This window comes from Piliocolobus tephrosceles, chromosome 14 (assembly GCF_002776525.5).
Source record: "Piliocolobus tephrosceles isolate RC106 chromosome 14, ASM277652v3, whole genome shotgun sequence".
NCBI lineage: Eukaryota > Metazoa > Chordata > Mammalia > Primates > Cercopithecidae > Piliocolobus > Piliocolobus tephrosceles.
Window position 1 is genome coordinate 10,729,988 of NC_045447.1, and position 25,340 is coordinate 10,755,327.

A 25,340-nucleotide genomic window follows, 5' to 3' on the forward strand; every position below is an offset into this window, starting at 1 on the left:
TCTCCTGCCTCAGCCTCCCGAGTAGCTGGGAATACAGGTGCCCACCACCACACCCGGCTAATTTTTTAAAATGTATTTTTAGTAGAGACGAGGTTTCACTATGTTGGCCAGGCTGTGCTCGAACCCCTGACCTCAGGTGATCCACCTGCCTCGGCCTCCCAAGATGCTGGGATTGCAGGTGTGAGCCACCATGCCCGCCCTGGGGCTGTTACTGTTAATGGAGGATGCAGGAAGTGCCCTATCAGATGGCAGTGGACTCCTCTCACAGCCCGGGTTGCCATCCTGGGGTCCAAGATAAAATGCCGAACCCCTGCAGGTTGGCTGCATACCTCCCACTTCTCCCCATTCTAGAAATCAGGTGACTGAAGCTTCGGAGGTGGAAGTAGTTGGGATTGGAAGTCCTGGGTCTTGGGCCCCGCCCCAAGCCCCAGCAGCTGCTGACACCCTTTGCAGATGTTCAGGATGACCGTGGAGGGGAGGTTGCATTTCCTCATCATGGTCTGCCCACCTGAACCTGCACACATGGTAAGTTTGTAGTGTGGAAAGGCACCAGCCCATGGGTTAAGGGGCCTAGAAGGGAGAGTTGTGACCCAGTCTGGGCCAGCAACCAGCTGTGTTACCTGGGGGAATCCCTCTGCCTCTCTGTGCCTCGGTTTCACCATCTCTGTCCAGTGGGTACAGTGGACACATGATGACATCTCCCTGATAGCTTGGAAAGCGGTGACTCTGCTTTGGTAGGCACCGATTCTGTGCCAGGCCCTACACCAACGGCTAAAGCTGGTGAAGTGAGCACTGCAAGTACCCCCGGTTCACAGGGAGGACATCACACCATGGCAAAATGGCCAGCCAAGAGTGGAACTTGGGTCTGGGTGGCCCAGAGTCCACAGGCCTGATCACAGCACTCTCCAATCTGCGGCTGCCAGTCCCTCTCCTGGGTACAGAGGCTGAGAAGCAACTGCCCTGCACACAGGCCTGACTCCCCTCACCTTCCCAGCCCCGACGGCCAGGCCCCCTGACAGCTAGGCCCCCTGACAGCTGTTGGCAGGTCCCCAGCGGCCCCCAGCCCACTGGGCTCTGTTCCCAGAGCCTGTGGCCTGTTCCTTAGACCTTCCAGGTCCCATGGGCTTGCGGTCTGCCCCCTGCCCCTGCTGCTGAGGCCAAGGAGGCGGCCCACAGGGGCTGGGGCTAGGAGAGGCCCCAGCCCCCGCCCCCTGCGGAGAGGGTGGGGAGGGTGGAGCTGTGGGAGTTTCACTGGTTTAAAAATACACAGAGGAAGCGAGTGAGAGAAAGGGGAAGGGGAGGTGGGAGAGGCACCTCAACTTTGATGTCCAGAGCCTTGAGCGGCCACTCTCAAGCTGGCCAAGGGCTTCACACAACTTGCCAAGATGACAGAGGGGACCAAGAAGACCAGCAAAAAGTTCAGTGAGTGCGGGGTGCCGTCTTCACTGTCCTCCATCCCTGGCTGTCCTCTGGGCCTCTCTCTGCATCTGTTTCTTCATCACTGTCTTCATTTCCGTTTCTCTCTCTCTCACTGTTTTTCTTTTTTTGTTTTTCACCTTTGGACGCCAGTGTCTCTGTCACCCAGGCTGGGGTGCAGTGGCACAAATCTCGGCTCACTGAAGTCTTGACCTCCCAGGCTCAAGTGATCCTCCCACCTCAGCCTCTTAAGTAGCTAGGCAAGTAGTTAGGACTCCAGGCACAATTTAACTTTTTTTTTTTTTTGGCTGGGTGCAGTGGTGGCTCACGCCTCTAATCCCAGCACTTTGGGAGGCCGAGGCCGGGGGATCACCTGAGGTCAGGAGTTCGAGACCGGCCTGGCCAATGTGGTGAAACCCATCTCTACTAAAAATACAAAAAATTAGCCGGGTGTGGTGGCAAGCGCCTGTAATCCCAGCTACTCAAGAGGTTGAGGCAGAAGAAACGCTTGAACCTGGGAGGTGGAGATTGCAGTGAGATTGCACCACTGCACTCCAACCTGGGCAACACAGCAAGACTGCATCTCAAAAAATAAGTAAATATAAAAAAAAAAGTAAGCAATAAAATTGATTTTTTTGTTTTTTTTTTGTAGAGTCCGGGGTGGGGTCTCACTTTGTTGCCCAGGCTGGTCTCGATCTCCTGGGCTCAAGCCATCCTCCTGTTTCCAGCCTTGTTTCTCTTTCTCTTTGTCCATCACTGTCTCTCTGCAGACATCTCTGCTTCTGGGCGTCCCCGTGGCTTTCTGGCTGTCATTCTGGCCCCGCATCTCTCTCTCTCTCTCTGACTCATTGACTTCATTCTCCATCTCTGTGCTTCTCTTGTCTCTGTCTCTTTGTCTCCCCACCGTGTCTCTCGATCTCTGCAGTCCACTGTGTCTCTGGCTGTCTCTGACCTCGCAGCTGGGCAGGGGAGGCCTTCGCACACTCCATCCCCCATCCACAGGCCTGGGCTCACATGGGATCCCAGGTGGGGAGTTACTGGGGTGCAGGCGGATGGGGGTGTCATGGAATCCCAGGTGGGGAGTTACTGGGGTGCAGGGGGATGGGGTGTCATGGAATCCCAGGTGGGGAGTTACTGGGGCGCAGGGGGATGGGGGTGTCATGGAATCCCAGGTGGGGAGTTACTGGGGTGGCAGGGGGATGGGGGTGTCCTGGGATGCTGTCCCACATTCCCAACAGCAGTGAGGCTGGGAGCTGACATTTGGGTAGGGAAAGAGCCCAGAGCTACTAGAACCAGGCTCCAGGGTGAGGGGCCACACTGGCCCACTGCTCTGTTTGCCTGTGTCTGTCCTTCCCAGTCCCAGCAAACTTTTTCTGTCTCCTGATTGCTTTGATCTGACCCCACCAGGGTGGGGGACAGGTGGTGTAAAGGGCAGCGATTATGACTGCATTTCCCAGATGGCAATGCTGAGGCCCAGAGACTTGCCTGAGGTCACACTGGCTATTGAGCAGGGCCTAATCCCAGACCCTGGACTCTGGCCTCAGTTTCCCTCCTGGCCCCCACTATCTCCTCCAAACACCTGGTGCCCAGGAGGCAAAACCAGTGATGCTGAGAAAGAAGGTGGTTGGGGGTCCTCCCTCTGGCCACTGATGCAATTTCTACCCCCACCGCATGCAGCGGAAGGGCAGAGCGGCCACATTTGCGATCACGTTTCTCGGGAGACCAAGGCAATAACCAAATGGGGCCAGCAGGGCTGGGAAGCAAACCCCTGAACACTGACCCAGCTGTGCCGAGCCCTTGGCCTGTGTCCAGGCTCAGCCGCGGCCTTGCTGTGTGACCCTGGGGGTGTCCCTCCCCATCCCTGGACCTCAGTTTCCTCTTTTGTCAACTGGGGGCATCCTACCTGCATCCCAGCGCGGGTGCGAGGAGCCGAGGAGGTGGAGGATGCTGAGGATGTGGAAAATGCCACATTTTCTCATCTGGGGGCTATGGGGAAGTCAGTTGGTGGTGGCTGTGAGAAGGGACAGTCCCACAGCTGAGGGCAGGGGTAGGGAACTCACATGTACCCCTGTGGAAACCAGGAGATGGTATCACCCCAGCTGTTCCTCTTGAGTCTGGAGTTGGGCTCAGCTGACAGGAAGGCAAGAACCACAGAGAGTGCGACCCTCAGGCTCGCAACAACCCCCACCTCATTCCACCCCCACCCCAGGTGCACAGAGGCTGGCTGGAACACCCCCCGACCCCCTACATGAGCACAAAACACGCATACCTGCTCCACCTACCAGCAGCATGACCTCAGTTCATTACACTGCTCTGAATCTCAATTTTCACATCTGGAAAATGGGAATTAAACTGTGTCACCGAGTTATGCTGAGAATTCATGCAGCACATGTTTGGCAGATGCAGAATCATTTTCAGAAATTTAAAAATTATTATTATCAGTGGCCGGGCATGGTGGCTCACCCCTGTAATCCCAACACTTTGGGAGGCTGAGGCGGGTGGATCCCTTGAGGTCAGGAGTTTGAGACCAGCCTGGCCAACATGGTGAAACCCTGTCTCTACTAAAAGTACAAAAATCAGCTGGGCGTGGTGGCACGTGCCTGTAATCCCAGCTACTTGGGAGGCTGAGGCAGGAGAATCGCTTTAACCCAGGAAGCGGAGGTTGCAGTGAGCCGAGATTGCACCAGGGCACTCCAGCCTGGGTGACAGAGCGAGACCCTGTCTCAAAAGAAAAAATAATAAATAAATAAATAATTATTACTATTAGAGACAGGTTCTTGCTCTGTTGCCCAGACTGGAGTGCAGTGGTGCCATCATAGTGCACAGCAACCTTGAACTTCTGGGCTCAAGCCATCCTCCTGCCTCAGCCTCCCAACTAGCTGGGATTACAGGCACACACCAGCACATCCAGCTAGCTTTATTTATTTATTTATTTATTTAGAGATGGAGTCTCAGTGTTGTCGCCCAGGCTGGAGTGCAGTGGTGCAATCTCGGCTCACTGCACCCTCCACCTCCAGGGTTCAGGCAATTATCCTGCCTCAGCCTCCCAAGTAGCCGGAATTACAGACATGTACCACCATGCCTGGCTAACTTTTGTATTTTTAGTACAGACAGGTTTTCACCATGCTGACCGGGCTGGTCTCAAACTCCTGACCTCAGGTGATCCACCCGCCTCAGCCTCCCAAAGTGCTGAGATCACAGGTGTGAACCACAGCACCCAGCCTTACTTTTTTATTTTTTGTAGAGACAGGGTCTTGCTATGTTGTCCAGACTAGTCTCGAACTCCTGACCTCAGGTGATCCACCCGCATCAGCCTCCCAAAGTGCTGGGATTACAGGCGTGAGCCACCATGCCTGGCCTAAGCTTTTCTTTAATTCTCACATTGCCCTAGGAGGTAGGTGTTGGAATCTCTATTTTACTGATGTGGAGAATGAGGCTCAGCTTAGAGAGGTCAAGTGACTTGCCTAAGGTCACACAGCTAGGATGTGAAAGAGCAGGAATTCAAGTCCAGGACTATGTGATCCCAAAGCTCCCATCTTATACCACTTCCAGGGCTGTGTTAACAATTAGAAGGGGTATCCAGGAAGCCCCCAGCCCTCTTTAGCCCCTCACCAAGTGAAACTGCAGGAATTGTTCATTATTATTACTGATGTTGACATTGTCATTTCCTTCTTTTCCTTCCCTTCCCCTCTGCTAGAGTTCTTCAAGTTCAAGGGCTTTGGGAGTCTCTCCAACCTCCCTCGGTCCTTCACTCTGAGACGATCCTTAGCTCCCATCAGTAGGCAGTCCCATTTGGAGCCTGACACCTTTGAAGCCACGCAGGATGACATGGTGACAGTGCCCAAGAGTCCTCCAGCCTATGCCCGCTCCAGTGACATGTACAGCCACATGGGCACCATGCCTCGCCCCAGCATCAAGAAAGCACAGAACTCACAGGCTGTCCAGCAGGCCCAGGAAGTGGGTCCCAAGCCCAACCTTGTACCCCGAGGTGTACCCGACCCCCCAAGCTTGGAGGCAGCCAAGGAGGTGATGGTGAAGGCCAATGGCCCTCTAGAGGACATCCCAGCAATGGAACCCAACTGTTCAGCAGTGGAGGTAGACCCCATCAGAAAGTCTGAGGTCCCCACAGGAGACACAGAAGAGGAGAGACCTCCCAGGGACGTGCACTCAGAAAGGTAGGTGCCCAGGGACTTGCTGGGACCTACAGGGATGGCTTCTGTTTTTCTTTTCTTTTCTTTTCTTTTCTTTTTTTTGACACAGAGTGTTGCTCTGTCTCTCAGGCTGGAGTGCAGTGGTATGATCTTGGCTCACCGCAACCTCTGCCTCCCAGGTTCAAATGATTCTCCTGCCTCAGCCCCCTGAGTAGCTGGGACTACAGGCACCTGCCACCACGCCTGGCTAATTTTTGTATTTTTAGTAGAGACAAGGTTTCACCATGTTGGCCAGGCTGGCCTTGAACTCCTGACCTCAGGTGATCTGCCTGCCTTGGCCTCCCAACGTGCTGGGATTACAGGCATGAGCCACTGCGCCTGGGCTTCTTTTAAACCCAGTACACATCTGGGTTAAAAAGAAAAAACCTACACATTGACCGGGTGCTTACTGTAGACCAGGCACTGTGATAAACCCTTTACTAGTAATTAGCAAAATAAAACTGGCAAGGTGAGACTGTTACTGTTTCCATAGGACAGATGAGGAAGCTGAGATTCACATAATGATGTCATCTGCCTCAGTCAGGGTGCACATTTGCTAATGACAAAGCCAGCATGTGAACCGAGACTCCCCTGCCTCCAAAGCCCCAGTCAGCCTCTAGCATGGGCCCTCAGCTGCTGGATGGATCCTAAACCCAGTCACTAGACCCCTGCCCTGAACCCCCTCACCCAAATCGTCACCATTAGTTCTGCTGGACAATACCTCCACCTAGTCTAGAAAACCATTTGTTAGTTTGGTTATAGGGTGAGTTGAGTTCATGCAAAAATACAAATTGTGATAATAGGACAATAGCTCTCATTTAGTAAGCATTTTTATTGGGTATCAGAACAAATATCTCCCTGAAAACTCAGTAGAAGATTCAGTCATTAAGGCTGGGTGCGGTGGCTCATGCCTGTAATCCCAGTATTTTGAGAGGCTAGGAGTTTGAGACCAGCCTGGCCAACATGGCGAAACCCCATCTCTACTAAAAATACAAAAACTAGCAGGGTGTGGTGGCATGTGCCTATAATCCCAGTTACTAGGGAGGTGGAGGCATGAGAATTGCTTGAACTCGGGAGGTGGAGGTTGCAGTGAGCCGAGATCATGCCACTGTGCTCCAGACTGGGCAACAGAGCAAGACTCACTCTCGAAAAAAAAAAAAAAAAAGATTCAATTATTAGCCCCATTTACAGATTGGGAAACTGAGACTCAACCAAGGTTACACAGAGCTGGGATTTGAACAGAATCTGCTTGCCTCCAGAGGCTGCACACTTATGTACCACATTGGACTCACCACCTTCTCAACCCTAGGGCCATGTTTTTCACATCCCGGGAGACCCCTCAATCCCAGCCAAAGGCGTCCCCAACTTTTCAATCCTTAGAACCTTTGTATCAACCACACCAGTCACATGTGCCTGTCGAAATAAAGAAAAAAAGTCAGCTGGCCGGGCGCAGTGGCTCACGCCTGGAATCCCAACACTTTGGATGGCCGAGGTAGGCGGATTACGAGGTCAGGAGTTTGAGACCAGCCTGGCCAAACAGACCAGCCCGACCAACATGGTGTAACCCTATCTCTACTAAAAATACAAAAATTAGCCAGGCGTGATGGCGTGCACCTGTAATCCCAGCTACTCGGGAAGCTGAGGCAGGATAATTGCTTGAACCTGGGAGGCAGAGGTTGCAGTGAGCCAAGATCGCGCCATTGCACTCCAGCCTGGGTGATAGAGCGAGACTCCAACTCAAAAAAAACAAAAAAAATCAAAAGCCAGCTGAGCAAAAGTAATTGTAGGGCCAGTTGTGGGACCTTTCTTTCTTTCTTTCTTTTTCTGGTAACTGTCTTGAGCAGCTTCTTCCTGAGACACCAAGCACAGCCTCTGTCTCTGAGCTGTAATTGCCTAGACCCCTGATCAGCGAAGAGGACCATGTAAAGGGGTAGAGTGAATCCAGTCCAGATTCTGCCTCTTACTGGCTGCATGAGTGGACAAATCTGCTCTTCTCTTGGAGCCTCAGTTTCTCATCTGATAAATGGACATAACAATAGCACCTACCTGGTCGGGTTGTGGTGAGGATTCAAGAATAACATACCTGTAAAATTTCAACACAGTGGCTGGCATGCTGCACTCAGTAAATGGGAACGCTATATTTACGATTAATAGAACTCATGTTTTTCCACCATTCCTGGCTGCCTTCTGCCATCCCCTCCTACATTTGCCCTCATTCGGGAGTAGAGGACCAAGATTGTATGTAGGGGAGAGGGCTTGATGATGGGTCCTGGGGCGTTCTAAGGCACCCCAAGGTATGAGACTGCACCAGGAGCCTGGCCCCTCCCACTCAGGGAAGCCGAGTTTCGCGGGAGCGGGGCGGGGCGGGGTGGGGCGAGGTGAGGCGGAGTTGAGGGCGTGTATGGGGGCGTGGCCTAACCCAGGCTGCGCGGAGAGCTGTTGGGGAAGCGAGCTTCCGAGCCTGGCGGGCGAGGCGGAGGGGTGTGCTAGGGGGCGCGGCCTGTCCAACACGGACTGATGGGGAGGGGGCGGAGCGAGACCGGAGGCGGAGCGAGACCGGAGGCGGAGAGCGGTGTCCGAGGCGGGGAGCGTCCTTCTCTGCCTGTGAAGTAGGCGGTGGAGCGGGGCCAGGCAAGGAGCGCAAGGGCGTGTCTGGGGGCGTGGTCTACAGGTCAGTCTCCGCCCCCGGAATCCGGCACTGAACTCCGCAGCCCCCTGGCCTGAGAAAGGCGGGAGCCGCTGGGCTTAGGAGGTGCCCGTGCTGCAGGCGGCGACAGCGGGGGAAGCATGACTGCTGTGGGCCGAAGGTGCCCCGCGCTGGGGTCCCCAGGGTGAGTGACCGAGCTGGGCCTGAGGAGGGCCAGCGGGGAGCAGGAGAGGTCGAAGGAGGAAATCTGCACCCCTGGGGCAACTGACAAATTTGGGGGTGGGGTTAGCATCAGGGACTTTTCTAAGCCAGCTTTCTTTGGGTGTAATTTTATCACCGCAGGTCAGGCATCTACTTATCTACTCTACACAACAGCTCCAGGAGAGAAGTACTATTATCACCCCCATTTTATAGATGAGGAAAGAAAGACTTGCCTGCCGAGTTTGACACAGCCGGTGAGCGTCAGAATCAGGGTTTAATCCCAGCTTCCTGGCCCATGCTTAACACCTGGGCAACACATCCCTCTCCAGCAGGGCTAGGGCCGCTGAGAATGGTGGTCGTGAGAAACGTTGAGAATGGCAAGTGCAGGACCCAGCCCAAGCCTTCTTGCTCTGTGGACAGAGCTCTGGTGGGCCTAGCAGTGCTTCTGGCATCATGCTTAGCCAGGAGCTGACCAAGGAAATGGAGAGACTCTTCCCCTCCAGCATCTAGAGTGTCCCGAGGAGGATGGGGTTAGCGGACCAGATTGAGCCCCCTTCTGGTGCCCCGGGACCCAGTGCTCCATCTGCACTGGTGGCTCACGGTTGAACATTCCTTCCAGAAGTCCCTGAACCTCAGCCCTGTGCCCTGGAGTTGGGGGAGCAGCCTGGTCCGTGAGATCTCAGACTAGCCCTGCCCCACTCTGGTCCTCAGTGTCCCCAGTAGTTCAGATGGGCCTGAGATGGTCTCTGAGGATCCATCCAGTTTGGGGAGGAGGACATTAGGGAATTGCCAGTGAGCAAGTTCGGGGGCCCTGTTCCTGAGTGTCTAGAGGAGGCCATCCCAGGCCTAAGCTGGGGAGACAGTGTCCCTCCCCCACCCCTGGGGAGGCAGGGTGCACCTGGAGCAGGAGGAAGGAAGGGGAAAAGGTGAGGCTGCAGGGGTTTCCTGGTGTCCTGTTCCCTGCTGAGATCATGGGGATGAAGAGGAAGGAGGGAGGAGGGACCTTTAGCTCCCCCCTCAAAAACAAGGAAAGCATCAGCCTAGCCTGCCTCCTACCTCCCAAGGACCCTCAGTCTTCTGCAGGTCCCAGAGAGGCACCCTCGCTCCTCAGTCCATCTTACAGAGGAGGAAGCAGAAGCCTGGAGAGGGACAAGAAGCCCAGCACTTCCTACCCCATGCCCACTCACACTGGAATTGTCAGGCGAGGGTCCTACCAGGCGTGATCACCAGCTGACAACAAGCGAGCACCTGACAGGTGTTGTCTAGCTCATGGGGCCTGTGAGGTGGGAGCCTCTACTTGCTCCATTTTGCCAGAGAGGAGACTGAGGCTCAGAGAGGGGAAGGGACTCTCCTGGAGTCACAGAGAAATTGGGTGTCAGGCCTGACTGTTTGATCCCAGGCCTGACTAGCTCCTAAGCCCATGCTCTTAACCACTAGGTCACATTTCCCCTCCTGCAAGTAAAAATCTCAAAGCTTTTTCTTTTCTTTTCTTTTATTTATTTATTTATTTATTTATTTATTTTTTTGAGATGGAGTTTCACTCTTGTTGTCCAGGCTGGAGTGCAATGGCGTGATCTCGGCTCTCCGCAACCTCCGCCTCCTGGGTTCAAGCATTTCTCCTGCCTCAGCCTCCCGAGTAGCTAGGATTACAGGCATGTGCCACCACGCCTGGCTAATTTTTTTTTTTTTTTGTATTTTTAGTAGAGACGGAGTTTCTCCATGTTGGTCAGGCTGATCTCGAACTCCTGACCTCAGGTGATCCGCCCGCCTTGGCCTCCCAAAATGTTAGGATTACAGGCGTGAGCCACCGCGCCCAGCCAGCTTTTTCTACCATTATTTCAAATGACTTCCCATGACCTCCTGGAAAGGAACCTATTTTGCAGATGAAGACATTGAGATTTTTGTGAGGCTAATAACTTGCTTGAGGTGATGCAGTTAGTTGAGTTGGAATGATACTCATTTTCATGTTGACTGAGGTACAGCTATGCCTCAGACACTGTTCTAGGTTCTGGGAGATAGCAGTGAGCATGGCAGACAAAACCCTGCCCTCATGGAGTCCCCATTCCAGGGCAGGGGAGACAGATGATAGACAAGATAAATGAGTTCTGTGGTCGACTAGAAGAGAAAGGACTTACCGAGAAAATTTAAAATCAGCTCTAGAATTGGTTGACGAAAGCAGGGAGTGCCTGGCGGTGCCAATTTAAGAAGGTTAGCGGGAAAGAAAGGTTCAGTGAGGAAGTGATGTCTGAACAAAGGAGACGAAGGACAGACCCTCTTGGTGTCTGGGAAGGGGCACACCAGGCCGAGGGAACAGCAGGTATAAAGGCCCTGAGGTGGCATGTTTGGGGAACAGCAGAGACCAGTGTGGCTGGGGCAGAGCAAGGTGGGGAAGACAGGGAGGGGTGGTCTGGGAGGCTGGGATGGAAATGGGCACAGATAACATAGGGCCTGGAAAGGCCCAGCGAGGACCTGGCTTTGGCTCTGAGCAAAACGGGAGCCATTGCTGGCCTTGAACAGCGACAGGCCCTGCTGTGACTTATGTTTTTAAAAGACCTCTTTTTAGGAGGATCTTTTCTATGTTTGATATTTTTTTGAGACAGGGTCTCATTCTGTTGCCTAGGCTGGAGTGCAGTGGCTCAATCATAGCTTGTGGCAGCCTTGAACTTTTAGGATAATCTGATTGCTGTTCTGTGTCGCTTTTTAGTGCCTCATCTGAGTGTCCTTTGCCTCCCACCCAGAGATCCAAGCTCACTCCCAAGGGGCTGTTTGGAAGGAAATGGAGACTTGAGAACCAGGGGTACCCGGTGTTGCCCCTGCCACAGACCTGGTGCCAGGCACTGAAAACAGGCCAGGATACTCCCCCACCCCCCACCCATTTCCTTTTGGAATGTTGATTCTGGTCCAAGAATTCCCAACTCTCCCCAGAGTCCCACGACCCTCTCGGCCCTGCAGGGTGACGTCAGCTGCCAGGCATCTGGTAGCGATTACCCACCAGGGGAGGGGGTCGTGGTGGGCCCCGTCTGTGCAGCCTCTTCAGGCTCTGGGAGGCTGGTCCTTGTCTTCCGAAGGGGCCCAGCTGCTCCTGGCTCTCATTTCCTGTGGAGACTTTCTCACAGTCCTTGAGACCCCCGGACGCCTTGGGCTGTGGGAACTGGGCTGGTTTGGGAAGGATGGGCTGTTCCCCCGACCCCTAGCTGGATCCACATCCCCCCAAACCCTCAGGGGACCCTGTTGCAGGCTGCTGGACCTGTGTGGGGGTGAGGGCTGGGGAGGATAGGGGTCAGGTACAGCAGTAGCTCAGAGGCCCACTGACTGTGTGACCTTGAGCAAGTCCCTTTTCCTCTCTGAGCCTTAGTTTCCCCATCAGTAAATTGGGGACAATGACAGCAGCTGCTTCATAGAGTCACTGTGAGGATAGGATATGTCAGGTAAAGCATTTATTCTGGGCTTGGCCCAAGTAAGTACCAGTAAACAGGAGCTACTCATGCTGTGGAAGGGGAAACTGAGGCCCGATGAGAGGGACTTGCCCAGAGCCACGCCACTTCCTACCTCCCAGCTGAGGGCCCGCTCAGGCTCCACCCCATTTCCTCTTCCTGACTTTGGTTCTGGGCTCTGGTTGAAATGTTTTTTTGTTTGTCTGTTTCTTTGCCTTCCCTGTCTAGCTTCTCCTCCTCTCCACCCAGAAGTGGCTCCCAATATCTGGGGGGGGGGGGGGTCCACCCATGTAAGGAACAGAGCAGAGAATTAGACATCAGGCCAACTGGTTCTAGTCTGAGCAGCTGCATGCCCTGGGTCAAGTTACAAGCTTCAGTTTTCTCCGCTGTAAAATGGGGCTTTGAGATCACAGGCAGTCCATCAGCCGCTAGCGCTCAGTAGATGCCTTTTGTTTTCGCTCTCTTTGGCAGGTTTTGAGACTCGGGTGGCAGCTCTCAGGGCCCAGCATCCTCAGCTCCGCCCTGGGAAGAATGGCCTTCTCCTCACAGGGCTGTCGCCCGTCCTGAGCTCCTGCTGGACACCCCAGCCCTTTCAGGAAGACTGAGGGCTCTAGACGGTGGAGAGGGAGCAGGATGTGCTGGACACAATAGTGGCCCATCTTGGGGAGTAGGGCAGGGCTAAAGCCAAGAATCATCCCGGCAGGGAATCCCACAGGCCCCGTGGCTAGTATCCTGGGCGAGATGGGGCTTTCCACCTAGCTCTCTTTGCCCAGGGTCTTTAAGGACTGAGAAGCTCAGAGCAGGCAGGTGCCTGTTGCTTCTCTGCAACAGTGAAGATGGGCATGAAGGAAGGAGTGAAGATGGGCATGAAGGAAGGAAAGAGGCTGGGCACAGGGCTCACGCCCGTAAACCCAGCCCTTTGGGAGGCCAAGGCAGGTGGATCACCTGAGGCCAGGAGTTCAAGACGAGCCTGGCCAACGTGGTGAAACCCCATCTCTACTAAAAATACAAAAACTGGCCGGGCATGGTGGCACGCACCTGTAGTCCCAGCTACTTAGGAGGCTGAGGCAAGAGAATCACTTGAACCCGGGAGGCGGAAGTTGCAGTGAGCCGAGATCATGACACTGCACTCCTGGGCAACAGAGCAAGACTCCATCTCAAAAAAAAAAAAAAAAAAAAGGGAGGAAAGCAACTTCAGCCCCCCCAGGAGGGGCAGGGTGGGAGGGTGGCTGATCTTCGTGGATAGAGGCTGGGGCAGCAAGAGGAGCCCCACATGGGCCAGGGAACTTGCACCCCCCCTTCTCATGCCCTTCTGGGGAGATAGTTCTACTGTGCCCACTTTACAGATGAGGAAGCTGAGCTTCAGAGAGGGAGGGCAGGGAGCCAGGGATTGGGGGCAGGGGAAAAGCTGAGAGGCAGGTGGCAGAGCTTGGGGAGGTTTCCACTTGAGGTTTCCATATGTCCAGGCCTCAAGGCCCAAGGGAACAGACAGGGACAGACAGCACACAGGCCTCTGCAGAGGACCAGGCCACCATCATGAAAGAGGGCCAGGGTGGGGCAGGACAGCAGCCTCTCCCCACCCCTTCTCCTACAGGACCTCTGGGGGAACGTCACCCTTCCTTCTGGCCCAGGATGAAGGCTCTGAAGGTAAAGCTTAGATTTAAACTTCTACGTTTAAATGCATTGGGGGAAAAGAAGCATAATGGGCTTTAATTACTGCTCATTAATCCAATTAATTAAGCTAATGTATGCAGTAAGTGGTATCAGTTATCAGAACAAATCAGTTAATACAGGCAGTGAAAGGGGTTGGTTATTTAAATAATTAATGCTGATGATTAATGACACTGATTTAGCTCAATTGTCACTATTATTTATTAATTGATTTCACCACTAATACGGCAGGAGAAGTCTCTTTTAGGTTTGTAAAATGAGGAATAAATAAATTAATTAGTGGAGCTGAGTTTTAAAAATGGATGCTTTGATTCCGGGATTTGATCATTACAATGGGAGGGAGAGTTTTCTAGAAATCCCCAAGCAAACTGAACTCTGAAGGCTGCGTAGGAGTGACCAACCCTAGCCAAAAAGGAGAGAGAACATTCCAGGCAGAGGAAACAGCACATACAAAGGCCCTGAGGCTGCAGGGGGTGGAGCTCTTTGGAGTCACAGATGGCCCAGCCAGGAGGACTAGACTTTGTCCTCAGGGCTGCAGGGGGCTGCTGTGACACTCATTCACTCATTCATTCATTCATTCAAAAAAATGTATTTACTAAGTTCCTGATGGTTCCTGACATTGTCTAGACAGAAACATAAACCCTTGTCCTTGTGGGGCTGGCATTCTAGTGAGAGGAGCTAGTCCCTACAGGAGAGGAAATGCGTGCTAAGTCAGATGAGGGGTCAGGGCAAAATTAAGCAGGGAAGGGAATGTAGGAGTTGGGGAAGATCACACTTTCAGAAAGGGTGGCCAGAAGGCCTTGCTGAAAAGGGGACATTTTAGTGAAGAACTGAAGGAGGGGCTGGGTGTGGTCGCTCACACCTGTAATCCCAGCACTTTGGGAGGCTGAGATGGGAGGATCACCCAGCCAGGAGGTCGAGGCTATGGTGGCCATGATCTCACCACTGCATCCCAGCCTAAACAATAGAGCGAGACTCTGTCTCAAAAAAAAAAAGAACTGAAGGGCCAGGCACGGTGGCTCATGCCTGTAATCCCAGCACTTTTGGGGAGGCTGAGGCAGGCAGATCACCTGAGATCAGGAGTTCAAGACCAACCTGGCCAACATGGCGAAACCCCATCTCTGCTAAAAACACAAAAAATTAGCCCGGCGTGGTGGTGGTCACCTGTAATCCCACCTACTTGGGAGGCTGAGGCAGGAGAATTGCTTGGACAGGGGAGGCGGAGGTTGCAGTCAGCCAAGATCGCACCACTGCACTCCAGCCTGGGCGATGGAGTGAGACTCCATCTCAACAACAACCACCACCACCACCAAGAGCAGGAGGGAGGGAACCCAGGGAATGTCTGGAGGAAAATATTCCAGGCAGCGGGAATAGGAAGTGCAAAGACCCTGAGGTGGGGTGGGGGAGATAGAGCAGCACAGGTGGGGAGGAATGTCGTGGGCCATGAGGTCAGTGTGCAAGGCTGTTTGCAAGACCTTGGCTCTTACTGTAAGTGAAGCTGGGGGCCATGCAAGTGGGTTGGAGCAGAGGAAAGCTGTGATCTGACTTGCATTTGAACAGGACTGCTGTGGCTGCTGTGCGGGGAGAATAGGTTGCAGGGACACAGATGGAGGCAAGGAGGCCAGGGGGAGGTGGTGGTGGTAGTCCAGGCAAGTGATGGTAGCAGATTGTAACTGGGCATGGTCATTGTGTCTTGGACATGTCAGAGTGTTGTAGCGCCACCCTATGGTGAGGCCATGGGGTGGAAGAGTGGCCCCAGAGCCTCAGCTTCCCTGACCTGGGCCTCTGCCCTGAGCACCCCTATAGGCTCTGGCCACCCTAGTCAGGCCTGATCTCTTGTGCAGGCACCCTGTCTCCAAGGCTCTACCCCTGTTCCAGAGCCCGAGGGGAAGTACAGGAAGCAGGAGGAAGCGCTGGGTTGATCCAGTGTCCTGGCCAATCTGTTCCCAGCAGTGGGAGGATTTCCGGGCCTGAATAGCAGGAAATGTTGGGATGGGATGCCTCACCCGGGAAGAGTGGGTGGAGGTGAATGGGGGAGGGGTCCCTACTCTACCTCACTCCACTGCTGCTGGACAGAGAGAGCCCAAAAGCCTACTGTTGCTGGGCTGTAGTTTGAGGGACTGTGGTTAGATACTAGCTAGGGCTTTCTAGGAGAGAAGATTAGTGATGAAGAACCCTAGAATGTTAGAATAGGGAGGGCTATAAGATAGCATCTCAAGGAGGAGGAGCTTTTGGCCTTAGGATTGGGGGAACCCACAATTTTATTTTTTATCTTGGCTTCCTTTTTTTAAAAAAAATATGAAGCTTCTGTATTTGAGGAGGAGGTCCAATATTCGACCTCCCCTCCCCATTTTGCAGATGGGAAGGCTGAGGCCTTTCTTAGCCAGAGAACCTGGGCCCAGCCTAACAAAATTAATGATGACAGCGATTAACAATTAACATTGACTGTTTACTATTCATGCATCCCTTTAAGCAATACTGCTTTCTTTCAACCTCTTCTTCTTGGGTTCAAGTGATTCTCCTGCCTCAGCATCCCAAGTAACCGGGATCACAGGCGTTCGCTGCCACGTCCGGCTAATTTTGCTTTAAGCAATAGCTCTTGAGCTCCTGCAGGCACTATGTTGGGGACTGGGTCTCAATGGTGAATTAGACAAAGTCAACACTTTCATAAGGGCATCAGATAATTAAGTCAGCAATTAAATATAAAGTGGCCATTTCAGGCAGAAATTGCAAAAATTGAAAACAAAGTAGGATTGGGAACACAGAGCGAAGCAACGAGGGACTATTCGAGGTGGGGAGGTCAGGGAAGGCTTCTCCAAAGAGGTGACATTAAGCAAAGCCCTGAATAAAGAGGGAGGAGGGACAAGCTTCATGAAGCCCTTGGGGAAGAGCATTCTTGACAGAGGGAACAGCAAGAGCGAAGGCCCTGTGGCCGGAACAAGTTGCCAAGGAGGGTGGGGCAGAGGCAGAATAAGGGACAGGAGGTGCAAGGGAGACAGGCTGGAGGGTTGGCAGGGTGGCTATCGGGTACCAGCAGGCCACACAGGGCCTTGTGGGTTAGGGAACAGATGAGCCAGTTTTTGCCTGTTTTTCTGGCATAATCATGGTACCCTCTTTACTCTTGCAAAGGAAGGAAAGTTCTGGTGTGGATGATAAATTGCACGGCCACAGAGAGGAGTTTAGATTTTGTTCTTCTAGAAATGGGAGCCGCTGAAAGGCTGAGGATGGTGTGTGTACCATGATCTGCTTAGGTTGTGAGCTTGGGCGCCTTCTGGTCTCGGGGCAGAAGCTGACTGTGGGTGAGAGTGGACACGGAGCCCGAGGGAAGGCTCCTCTGCTCCACTGGAGACACGAGGGTGGCCCCACTGTGGGGACGGGGTGGACATGCGGACAAGATTCTGACGGTGGAGCGGCAGGATTTCCTGGTGGACTGGGTGTGGAGCTGAATGGAAGAGAAGGAGCACAAAGGACCACATGGTTTTTGGCCAAAGTGGCAGGAAAGAGGAAACTGACATCAGCTGAGCCGGGGGAAGATGGGGAGGGGGCGGGGAGGAGCCACAGTTCTGCTTTGGATACAACAAGTTGGAGATAGCCTTCAGATATCCAAGGGGAGGCGTCCTAGAGGTAGTTGGGTTTCCAAGTCTGGGGATGGAGGGGCAGGTGCAGGCTGCCTGAGGGTAGGGGTAGCATTTAAGGCAGTGTAGTGGGGGGAGTGGTTCATGGTGGCCCTCAGGAGGAAGGAAGGAAAAATAGCCACCTCTGGCCTCTGGCCTCTCCAGGCTCTCCACCCTGGGGGCGGAATCAATTCCGTAGCCCTCTAGCACCGGCAGTGGCTCCGCAGTGTGTTTGGCAGTGGCCGTGACTAGGTCACTCTACCCTAGGAAGTGAGCGCAGGGTAGGAGCACAGAGGCTGATCCCCAGCCTGGGGCCCTCCAGGGTTTAGAGTCAGGGATGATGGGGGTGGGGTGGGAGGAGGGGCTGGGGAAGGCAGAGAGAAGAAGAAAACCAGGGAGGCATAGTGTCCGTAGTCCAGTGAAGACAGTGGTTCGGGAAGCAGGCTCCATAATAAGCAGGTAACGTTCATTAAGCCCTGAGTCCTCCAGTCAAAGTCATTAGGCAGAGACCGTCATTATTCCTGATTTACAGATACGAAATGCAGGCTCAGAGAGGTGAAGGGACTTGCCTAGAGGTGCACAGCTGGAAAGTGGAGGAGCCAGGCCAGCTGATAAGTGCCCCCTCCTGCCTTCAGGGTGAGACTGTTGGGGTCCCAAGGGCCAGGTGCTGGCCCCAGGCAGGCAGGCAAGAGACTGGCAGCTGGGGAGCCAAGCAGGGCTGGGGATGCTCACTTGTCTTCTCTCCTTCCAGGGCTGCTGGAGAGCCAGAGGCTGGCGGCGACTATGTGAAGGTAGGAGGGGCTGGGCCAGGAGTTGGTCAGAGGACACTGAAGGTCTCAGAGCCTGTTCCATTATGGGTGGGCAGAGCCCTTCCTCAAGCCTTGTTAGGAGCCAGACCTCACTGTGTATTCCCAGGAGGGGAGGTTCTCAGAGTCGAGGCAGCATTTGGATTCAGTTTCATTCTCAGCACCTTCTTCCTACACCAGCCATTATTTTCTCCTGGCCCCAAACTCAGGGCATCCCAATATTTGATATCATCTGACCCCAGTCATTTGCCAGCTGGATGGGTCCCCAACAGTGTCTCTGTGTAAAGGTTGCCGCCTTCCGATCCCACCCAATCTTTGTGCACCTACTGTGTGCTGGCTCTGGGAGCAGGGAGCAGGAGAGGATGACTCAGTTCTTTATCACAGATAATGGGCACAGCTCAGATTTATCCAAAGCTTAATTTATCCTGGGCACTGGGAACACTGAAATGCAGTTTTGGCAGAGCACGGTGGCTCATGCTTGTAATCCTAGCACTTTGGGAGGCCAAGGCGGGTGGATCACCTGAGGTCAGAAGCTCAGGACCAGTCTGGCCAACATGGTGAAACCCCTTCTCTACTAAAAATACAAAAAATTAGCCAAATATGGTGGTGCGTGCCTATAATCCCAGCTACTCAGGAAACTGAGGCAGGAGAATTGCTTGAACCCAGGAGGCAGAGGTTGTAGTAAGCTGACTACTGCACTCCAGACTGGGAAAAAAAAAAGAAAGAAAATGCAGTTTTGAAATAACAATGATAGTAATAATCATAATCATAAATAACATATTGAGTGCCTATTGTGTGCAGACCCTGTGCTGGCTGCTAGACACTGGAGGAGAGGCATTCTTTACATGAGAGATCTTTGATTTTCTCCCTCATCGCTGGGTAGGGAGAGCCTTCTTGTGCCCATTTACGAATGGGAAACTTGAGGTCCAGAGAAGTGCAGTGACTTGCCCTGGGTCACATTACTGTTTTTTCTTTTTTTTTTTATACTGTAAGTTCTGGGGTAACATGTTCATGTGCAGAACATGCAGGTTTGTTACATAGGTATACACGTGCCATGGTGGTTGGCTGCACCCATCAACCCATGATCTACATTAGGTAATTTTCCTAATGCTCTCCCTCCCCTAGCCCCCTACCCCGCATACTTTTAATGGTGAAAACCACAATTACTTTTGCACCAACCGATATTATGAGGAAGAACTGGGATTACACCCCAAGTTTGATGCCAGGACTATAGCCAAAGCCCTTGGCCTTCTGCCCCCAGGAGCCCCCACCCTGAGCAAAGCCCTGTGCCAAGTACTGAGAATAGGCAGAGGGCAAGGAGCACCAGGCCCTGAATTCAAACGGCTCCTGGTCCAGGTGGGACCCACGGAAGAATCATACAGTGCTTTGCGCTTGTTTTTTGCAATCCATCAGATCCAACTTTCATTTTTATTATTATTTTTTAAGAGATGGGATCTCTCTCTGTCTCTCACTGCAGCCTAAGCTCCTGGGCTCAAACAATCCTCCCACCTTAGCCTCCTAAGTCCCTGGGACTACATGTATGTGCCACTGCTAATTTAAAGACATGGAGTCTCACTCTGTCACCCAGGCTGGAACACAGTGGCGCGATCTCGGCTCACTGCAAGCTCTACCTCCCAGGTTCACACCATTCTCCTCCCTCAGCCTCCTGAGTAGCCGGGACTACAGGCGCCCGCCACCACACCCTGGTAATTTTTTGTATTTTTAGTAGAGACGGAGTTTCACCATGTTAGCCAGGATGGTCTCAATCTCCTGACCTCATGATCTGCCTGCCTTGGCTTCCCAAAGTGCTGGGATTACAGGCGTGAGCCACCGCACCCAGCCAAAAAAATAAAATTTTTTTTTAAAGATGGGGTCTCACTATGTTGCCCAGGCTGGTCTCAAATGCCTGGCCTCAAATGATCCTCCTGCCTCGGTCTCCCAAAGTGCTGGGAATACAAGCATGAGTGACTACGCCTAGCAGATCCAAATTTTAGTCCCGTTAAAGCATGATGGGCCAGGTGCAGTGGCTCAGGCTAGGCACAGTGGCTCATGCCTGTAATCCCAGCACTTTGGGAGGCCGAGGCGGGCAGATCACCTGAGGTCAGCAGTTTGAGACCAGGCTGGCCAACATGGCGAAATCCTGTCTCTACTAGAAATACAAAAATTAGCCAGACGTGGTGGCACATGCCTGTAATCCCAGCTACCGGGGAGGCTGAGGCAGGAGACTTCCTTGAACCCAGGAGGCAGAGGTTGCAGTGAGTTGAGATAGCACCACTGTACTCTAGCCTGGGTGACCGAGCAAGACTCAATCTCAAAAAAGAAAAAAAAAAAAAAAAGCATGATGTAGGCTGATATAAAAAACCCCACAAAACTAAAAAACAAATTTTAGTCTGAGATCTGCCACTTACTTGCCACTGGCTTTGGGTGTGGCATCGCCTCCCTGAGCCTGTGTTTGATTATGTGAAATGGTAACAAGGGTGCCTCCAACCCAGGGTTGCTATGGCTTCAGTCAGCCCATGGCCATGAGTGGGGGAGCTGGGCCTGGAACAGCGTGGGCTGGCCTAGCTCCTCACCACAGGGACATTTCATCACCCTGAGATGCTCTATGTAAGTGACTAGTAATGGAGCAGCGTGGGAAGTCTTTAGATTGCTGTCCCCTCACCATCACCAGAAGCTGTGGGAGCTCCAGAGGTGGGGGATGCCTTTCAGCTGGGGAGCTGGGGAGCAGGAGATCAAGGAAAGCTTTCTGGAGGAGGAGGCATTGGAGCCAGGCCATTGCAGTTGACTGGGAACATTCACTGAGATCTCTCCATGAGTGAAATGCTAGAAAGGAGACAAAGTTAAGCAGAGATGGGTAGGAGAGTTGTCCTGGCAGAGGCAGGAGTGTGGACAAAGTCAGAAAGTAAACTGCGTGAGCCCAGAAACAGAGTCTAGGGTAGAAACAAGTCGAGCAGAAGTTCCAGAACCCTTCTGCGACTGTGGGAGGGAGGACCTGGGGAAAATTAACACCAAAGGCAATGGGTGGAATGCAGAGGCATATTTCAGCATCCCGCAGACCCTAGCTGCCTGGTAAGGTGGTGAGATCCCTGTGAAGAATGTTAGCTTTATATTTTTTCCTACAGTTTATTTTTAGGGGTTAAAAATGTAGGGTTTTTTTTCGTTTTGTTTTAAACATTGTAAAATAAGTAATATCTGCTCAGTAGAACTGATTAAACACTCTCCCAAAGGACAAAGTCAAAGGAATGTTCATTTTAGTTTCAAGACTCAGATGAGGTTCTGGGCGCAGTGGCTCATGCCTGTAATCCCAGCAATTGGGAGGCCGAGGTGGGAGCGTCCTTTAAGGCCAGGAGTTCGAGACTAGCCTGGGCAGCATAGCAAGATCCTGTCTCTACAAAAAATATATAAAAATTAGCTGGGAAGTCCGGGTGCCGTGGCTCACACCTGTAATCCCAGCACTTTGGGGGACTTGGGCCTTGGAATTGGGAGGCCAAGACCGGCGAATCACTTGAGGCCACGAGTTTGAGACCAGCCTGGCCAAGATAGTGAAACCCCGCTACTAAAAATACAAAAAATTGAACGGGTGCGGTGGCAAACTCCTGTAATCCCAGCACTTTGGGAGGCCGAGGTGGGCGGATCATGAGGTCAGGAGATCGAGACCATCCTGGCTAACACGGTAGAACCCCATCTCTACTTAAAAAAGATATAAAAAAGTTATCCAGGCATGGTGGTGCACTAATGTAATCCCAGCTACTCAGGAGAATGAGGCAGGAGAATTGCTTGAATCTGGGAATTGGAGGTTGCAGTGAGCTGAGATCTTGCCACTGCACTCCAGTCTGGACAATGGAGTGAGACTCCATCTCAAAATAATAATAATAGTGGCCGGGCGCGGTGGCTCACGCCTGTAATCCCAGCACTTTGGGAGGCTGAGGTGGGCAGATCTCAAGGTCAGGAGATCGAGACCATCCTGGTGAACACGGTGAAACCCCATCTCTACTAAAAATACAAAAAAACTAGCCCAGCGTGGTGGCGGGCATCTGTAGTCCCAGCTTCTCGGGAGGCTGAGGCAGGAGAATGGCGTGAACCCGGGAGGTGACGGAGCTTGCGGTGAGTGGAGATCGTGCCACTGCACTCCAGCCTGAGAGACAGAGTGAGACTCTGTCTCAAAATAAATAAATAAATAAATAAAAAATAATAATAGTAATCTGGGTATGGTGGTGCATGCCTGTAATCCCAGCTACTAGCAACTACTTGGGTGGCTGAGGCATGAGAATCACTTGAACCCAGGAGGCAGAGGCTGCAGTGAGCAGAGATTGAGCCACTGCACTCCAACCTGGGTGACAGAGTGAGACTGTGTCTTGAAAAAAAAGAAAATTAGCTGAGTGTGGTGGTGCGCGCCTGTAGTCCCAGCTACTTGGGAGGCTGAGGCAAGAGAATTACTTGAGCCCAGGAGGTCAATGCTGTGATTATGCCACTGTGCTCCAGCCTGGCCTACAGAGGGATACCCTGTCTCTTTAAAAAAAAAAAAAAAAAAGTCAAATGAGGGTTAAAAGGAATCAATAGTTGGGTTCCAAAAGCCCCCTCTTAGGCTGGGCGTGGTGGCTCATGCCTGTAATACCAGCACTTTGGGAGGCCGAGGCAGGCAGATCACTTGAGGTCAAGAGTTCAAGGCCAGCCTGGCCACATCAACATGGACCCCATCTCTACCAAAAAAAAAAAAAAAAAAAAAAATTAGCCAAGCATGGTGGCACACACCTGTAATCCCAGCTACTCGGGAAGCTGAGGCAGGAGAATTGCTTGAGCCTGGGCAGCCGAAATTGCAGTGAGCCGAGATCACTCCATTCCACTCCAGCCTGGGCAACAAGAACAAAACTCTGTCTCAAAAAAACAAAACCAAAAGCCCCCTCCTACCTTGAGATACTCATCTTTGAGGAGTCAGCTTCCAGAACTTCAGAGTTCTCAAACTGTTTTGTGTATCCTTTGATTCTAAGGAAAAGATTCTTAAATTCCAAGACCATAAAATTCCAGGCTGCTTGCCCAGAGCTTCAGATGTATTTACAGAAAACAAACAAACAACTGAGGCTCAGAGAGGTGGACTCACCCACCTGCGGTCACACAGTCTATCAGAAGGATTTAGACCTGAAGCCTGACTGATGGGAAATCAGCAGTGGCTCCCTTTGCATTGAAGAGTATGTGGTTCTGGGACAAAAAGTCCAGTTTCTTTTTGTTTTTGAGACAGAGTCTTGCTCCATCACCTGGGCTGGAGTGCAGTGGTACAATCTCTTCTCACTGCAACCTCTACCTCCTGGGTTCAAGCGATTCTCATGCCTCAGCCTCCTGAGTAGCTGGGATTACAGGCATGTGCCACTACACCCGGCTAATTTTTTTGTTTTTAGTAGAGGATTTCACCATGCTGGCCAGACTGGTCTCGAACTCCTGGCCTCAAGTGATCCACTTGCCCTGGCCTCCCAGGGTGCTGGGATTACAGGCGTGAGCCACCATGCCAGGCCAAAAAGTCCAGTTTCTAAGACAGGAAGCTTGAAAATAATAGCGTGCACTTACTGAGCGCTTATTTCATGCCTGGCAACTTACATGCACCAGCTCAGCAAAAGCTCACAAGAGTTCTGTGAGGTCAGCGCAGGCTTTAGCTGCGTTTGACAGGTGCATTTTCCACAAGTAAGTCGTAGATCCCAGGGAAGGGGCTGGTGGGAGTGGGCGCACCAGTAGTTAGGGGACAGTTGAACCCAGGCTGCCCCTGTAACCACTGGGCTGTACTGGCTCTCTGCACCCCCAGAGTCTTACCAGTGAACATCCGTGATTCCCAGCAGAGTCTCTGATTCCAAACCAGGGGTGAGAAATCCTGGACTCTGGGAGATTTCCTGAGGCCACAAAGAATTTGGTCGAGCACATACAGGGATTTTTCCAGTTTTAGATATGATTTAATTCAAAGTCTCTGCCCGCTCCCGGTCTGTTAGAGGTGCGGCGAGTGGGGGAGGCAGGAACCTCCCTTCCCTGGTCCGTCGGTCCCCACCCGATCCCGCTGCCCCGGGTAATACCCTCCTTGGCAGGTCCTCCGCTCCGCGCCCGCAGCTCCAGGCAGCTCGAGCGCGCGGGACTGGAGGGCGGGGGGCGAGGGGCTGGGAGCGGGGGGCGGGCAGAGGGAGGAACAATGGCCCCCTCCCCTCCCCTGACCGGCTGGAGGGTGGGGTCTCCCCGCCCCGCCTCCCCGCTCCTCCCCCGACAAGGCGATGAGGTAATCGCGCCGCTGAGAGGCACGCGCAGCCGGTGCCCAGCCGGTTGGTCCCTGCGCCCCTGCCCCGCCGGCCACCGCCCCCCCCCCGACACCGTCCCGGCCTCGGCAGCCCGGCACCACCATGACCGAGCGGTGCAGCCTGTGGAGCGCCCTGTCGGCAGCCGCCTGCTGCTTCTACCGCGGCTCCTTCGTGCAGGTGCAGGTGAGGGGGCGGCTCGGCCCCCGCCATGCGCTCCGGGTTGGGACCCCGGCCGCTCCGCCCGGAGCCCTAGAGCCATCCGGGGAGCTGCAGTCCCGCGGCGCCTGCCTGGCAGGGTCGGGCCAGGCCGGGCCGGTCAGGGGAGGGGGCGGGGTCGCCCCAGCCTCACCTCTGGGCGCCCAGGCGCTCCGCGGGGTGAGGGTTCGGCGGCCACTCCTGGGACTCCGGGCTGCGGTGGATGCCGGTCCGTTTCTGCCTTCTCCGCAGGAGGGAGAGAGCTGGGGCAGGGGGGACCGGGAGATGGGGTCCCCGGCACCCTGCCGGTCCTCCGCCTGGCACGCTGGCCCTTGCGGCTGACCTGGGCACCCTGGCTCCCCATTGTACCGGGGGCGCTGGGCTGGGATCTGAAGGCTGAGTGAGGAGCAGGAAATGCGGGGGATGCTTCGGGTGCCAGGGTTGGGGCCAGAGCGCCCGCCACCCTCCCGCCCTCTAGGTGTGCTTGGACATGCCTGGGGCGCAGGTCTCTCCCAGCCCAGCTGGCCGGGCAGTGCAGGACGGCGCCGCGGCGGTGAGAGGGTTAAACGGAGGGGGGTGGAGGGGAGGACCCGGACCCCGCCTCTCTGCGGAGCATCCTTTGGGGATGGCTTTGCTTGGGGTTGGGACGCCGAGGTTAGCTGGAGGGGATGCTGGACTCGGGCTGGCGGGAAGGGGTTAAGACCCTGTCCGGGGGGTCTCTGCGCTCCTGCTCCCTGAGCCCCCTGGGAGATGCCAGGCGCGTCGGCTCTTCGCTCCCCCAGGCTCACACACGCTCGCGGAGCCCGCCTGAAGGACGGCCCCGCCGGCTGCGGAGCGGAGCATCCCCGCACCGGCCAATCAGGCGCGCGCAGGCCAGGAGGCGGTGAGATCATCTCT

At 53.8% G+C, this 25,340-nt stretch overlaps 1 protein-coding gene across 4 annotated transcripts in view; it reads left to right on the forward strand.

The window, feature by feature from the left end:
- The first annotated feature begins 1,248 nt into the window (after positions 1-1,248).
- The window catches only part of SH2D3C (SH2 domain containing 3C), a 40,835-nt gene continuing 16,743 nt past the window's right edge, over positions 1,249-25,340 (forward strand). Inside the window, exons 1-3 of one of the 4 annotated variants that reach the window (XM_026457169.2) lie at positions 1,249-1,422; positions 5,114-5,591; positions 17,925-17,964. In XM_026457169.2, coding sequence (XP_026312954.1) covers positions 1,386-1,422; positions 5,114-5,591; positions 17,925-17,964 — 555 coding nt within the window. In that variant the 5' untranslated portion in view covers positions 1,249-1,385. Of the gene's footprint in view, positions 1,423-5,113; positions 5,592-13,063; positions 13,536-17,924; positions 17,965-23,371; positions 24,432-25,340 lie in introns of those variants that run through there. The other 3 variants (XM_026457170.1, XM_026457171.1, XM_023217084.1) reach the window with 3 other exon arrangements.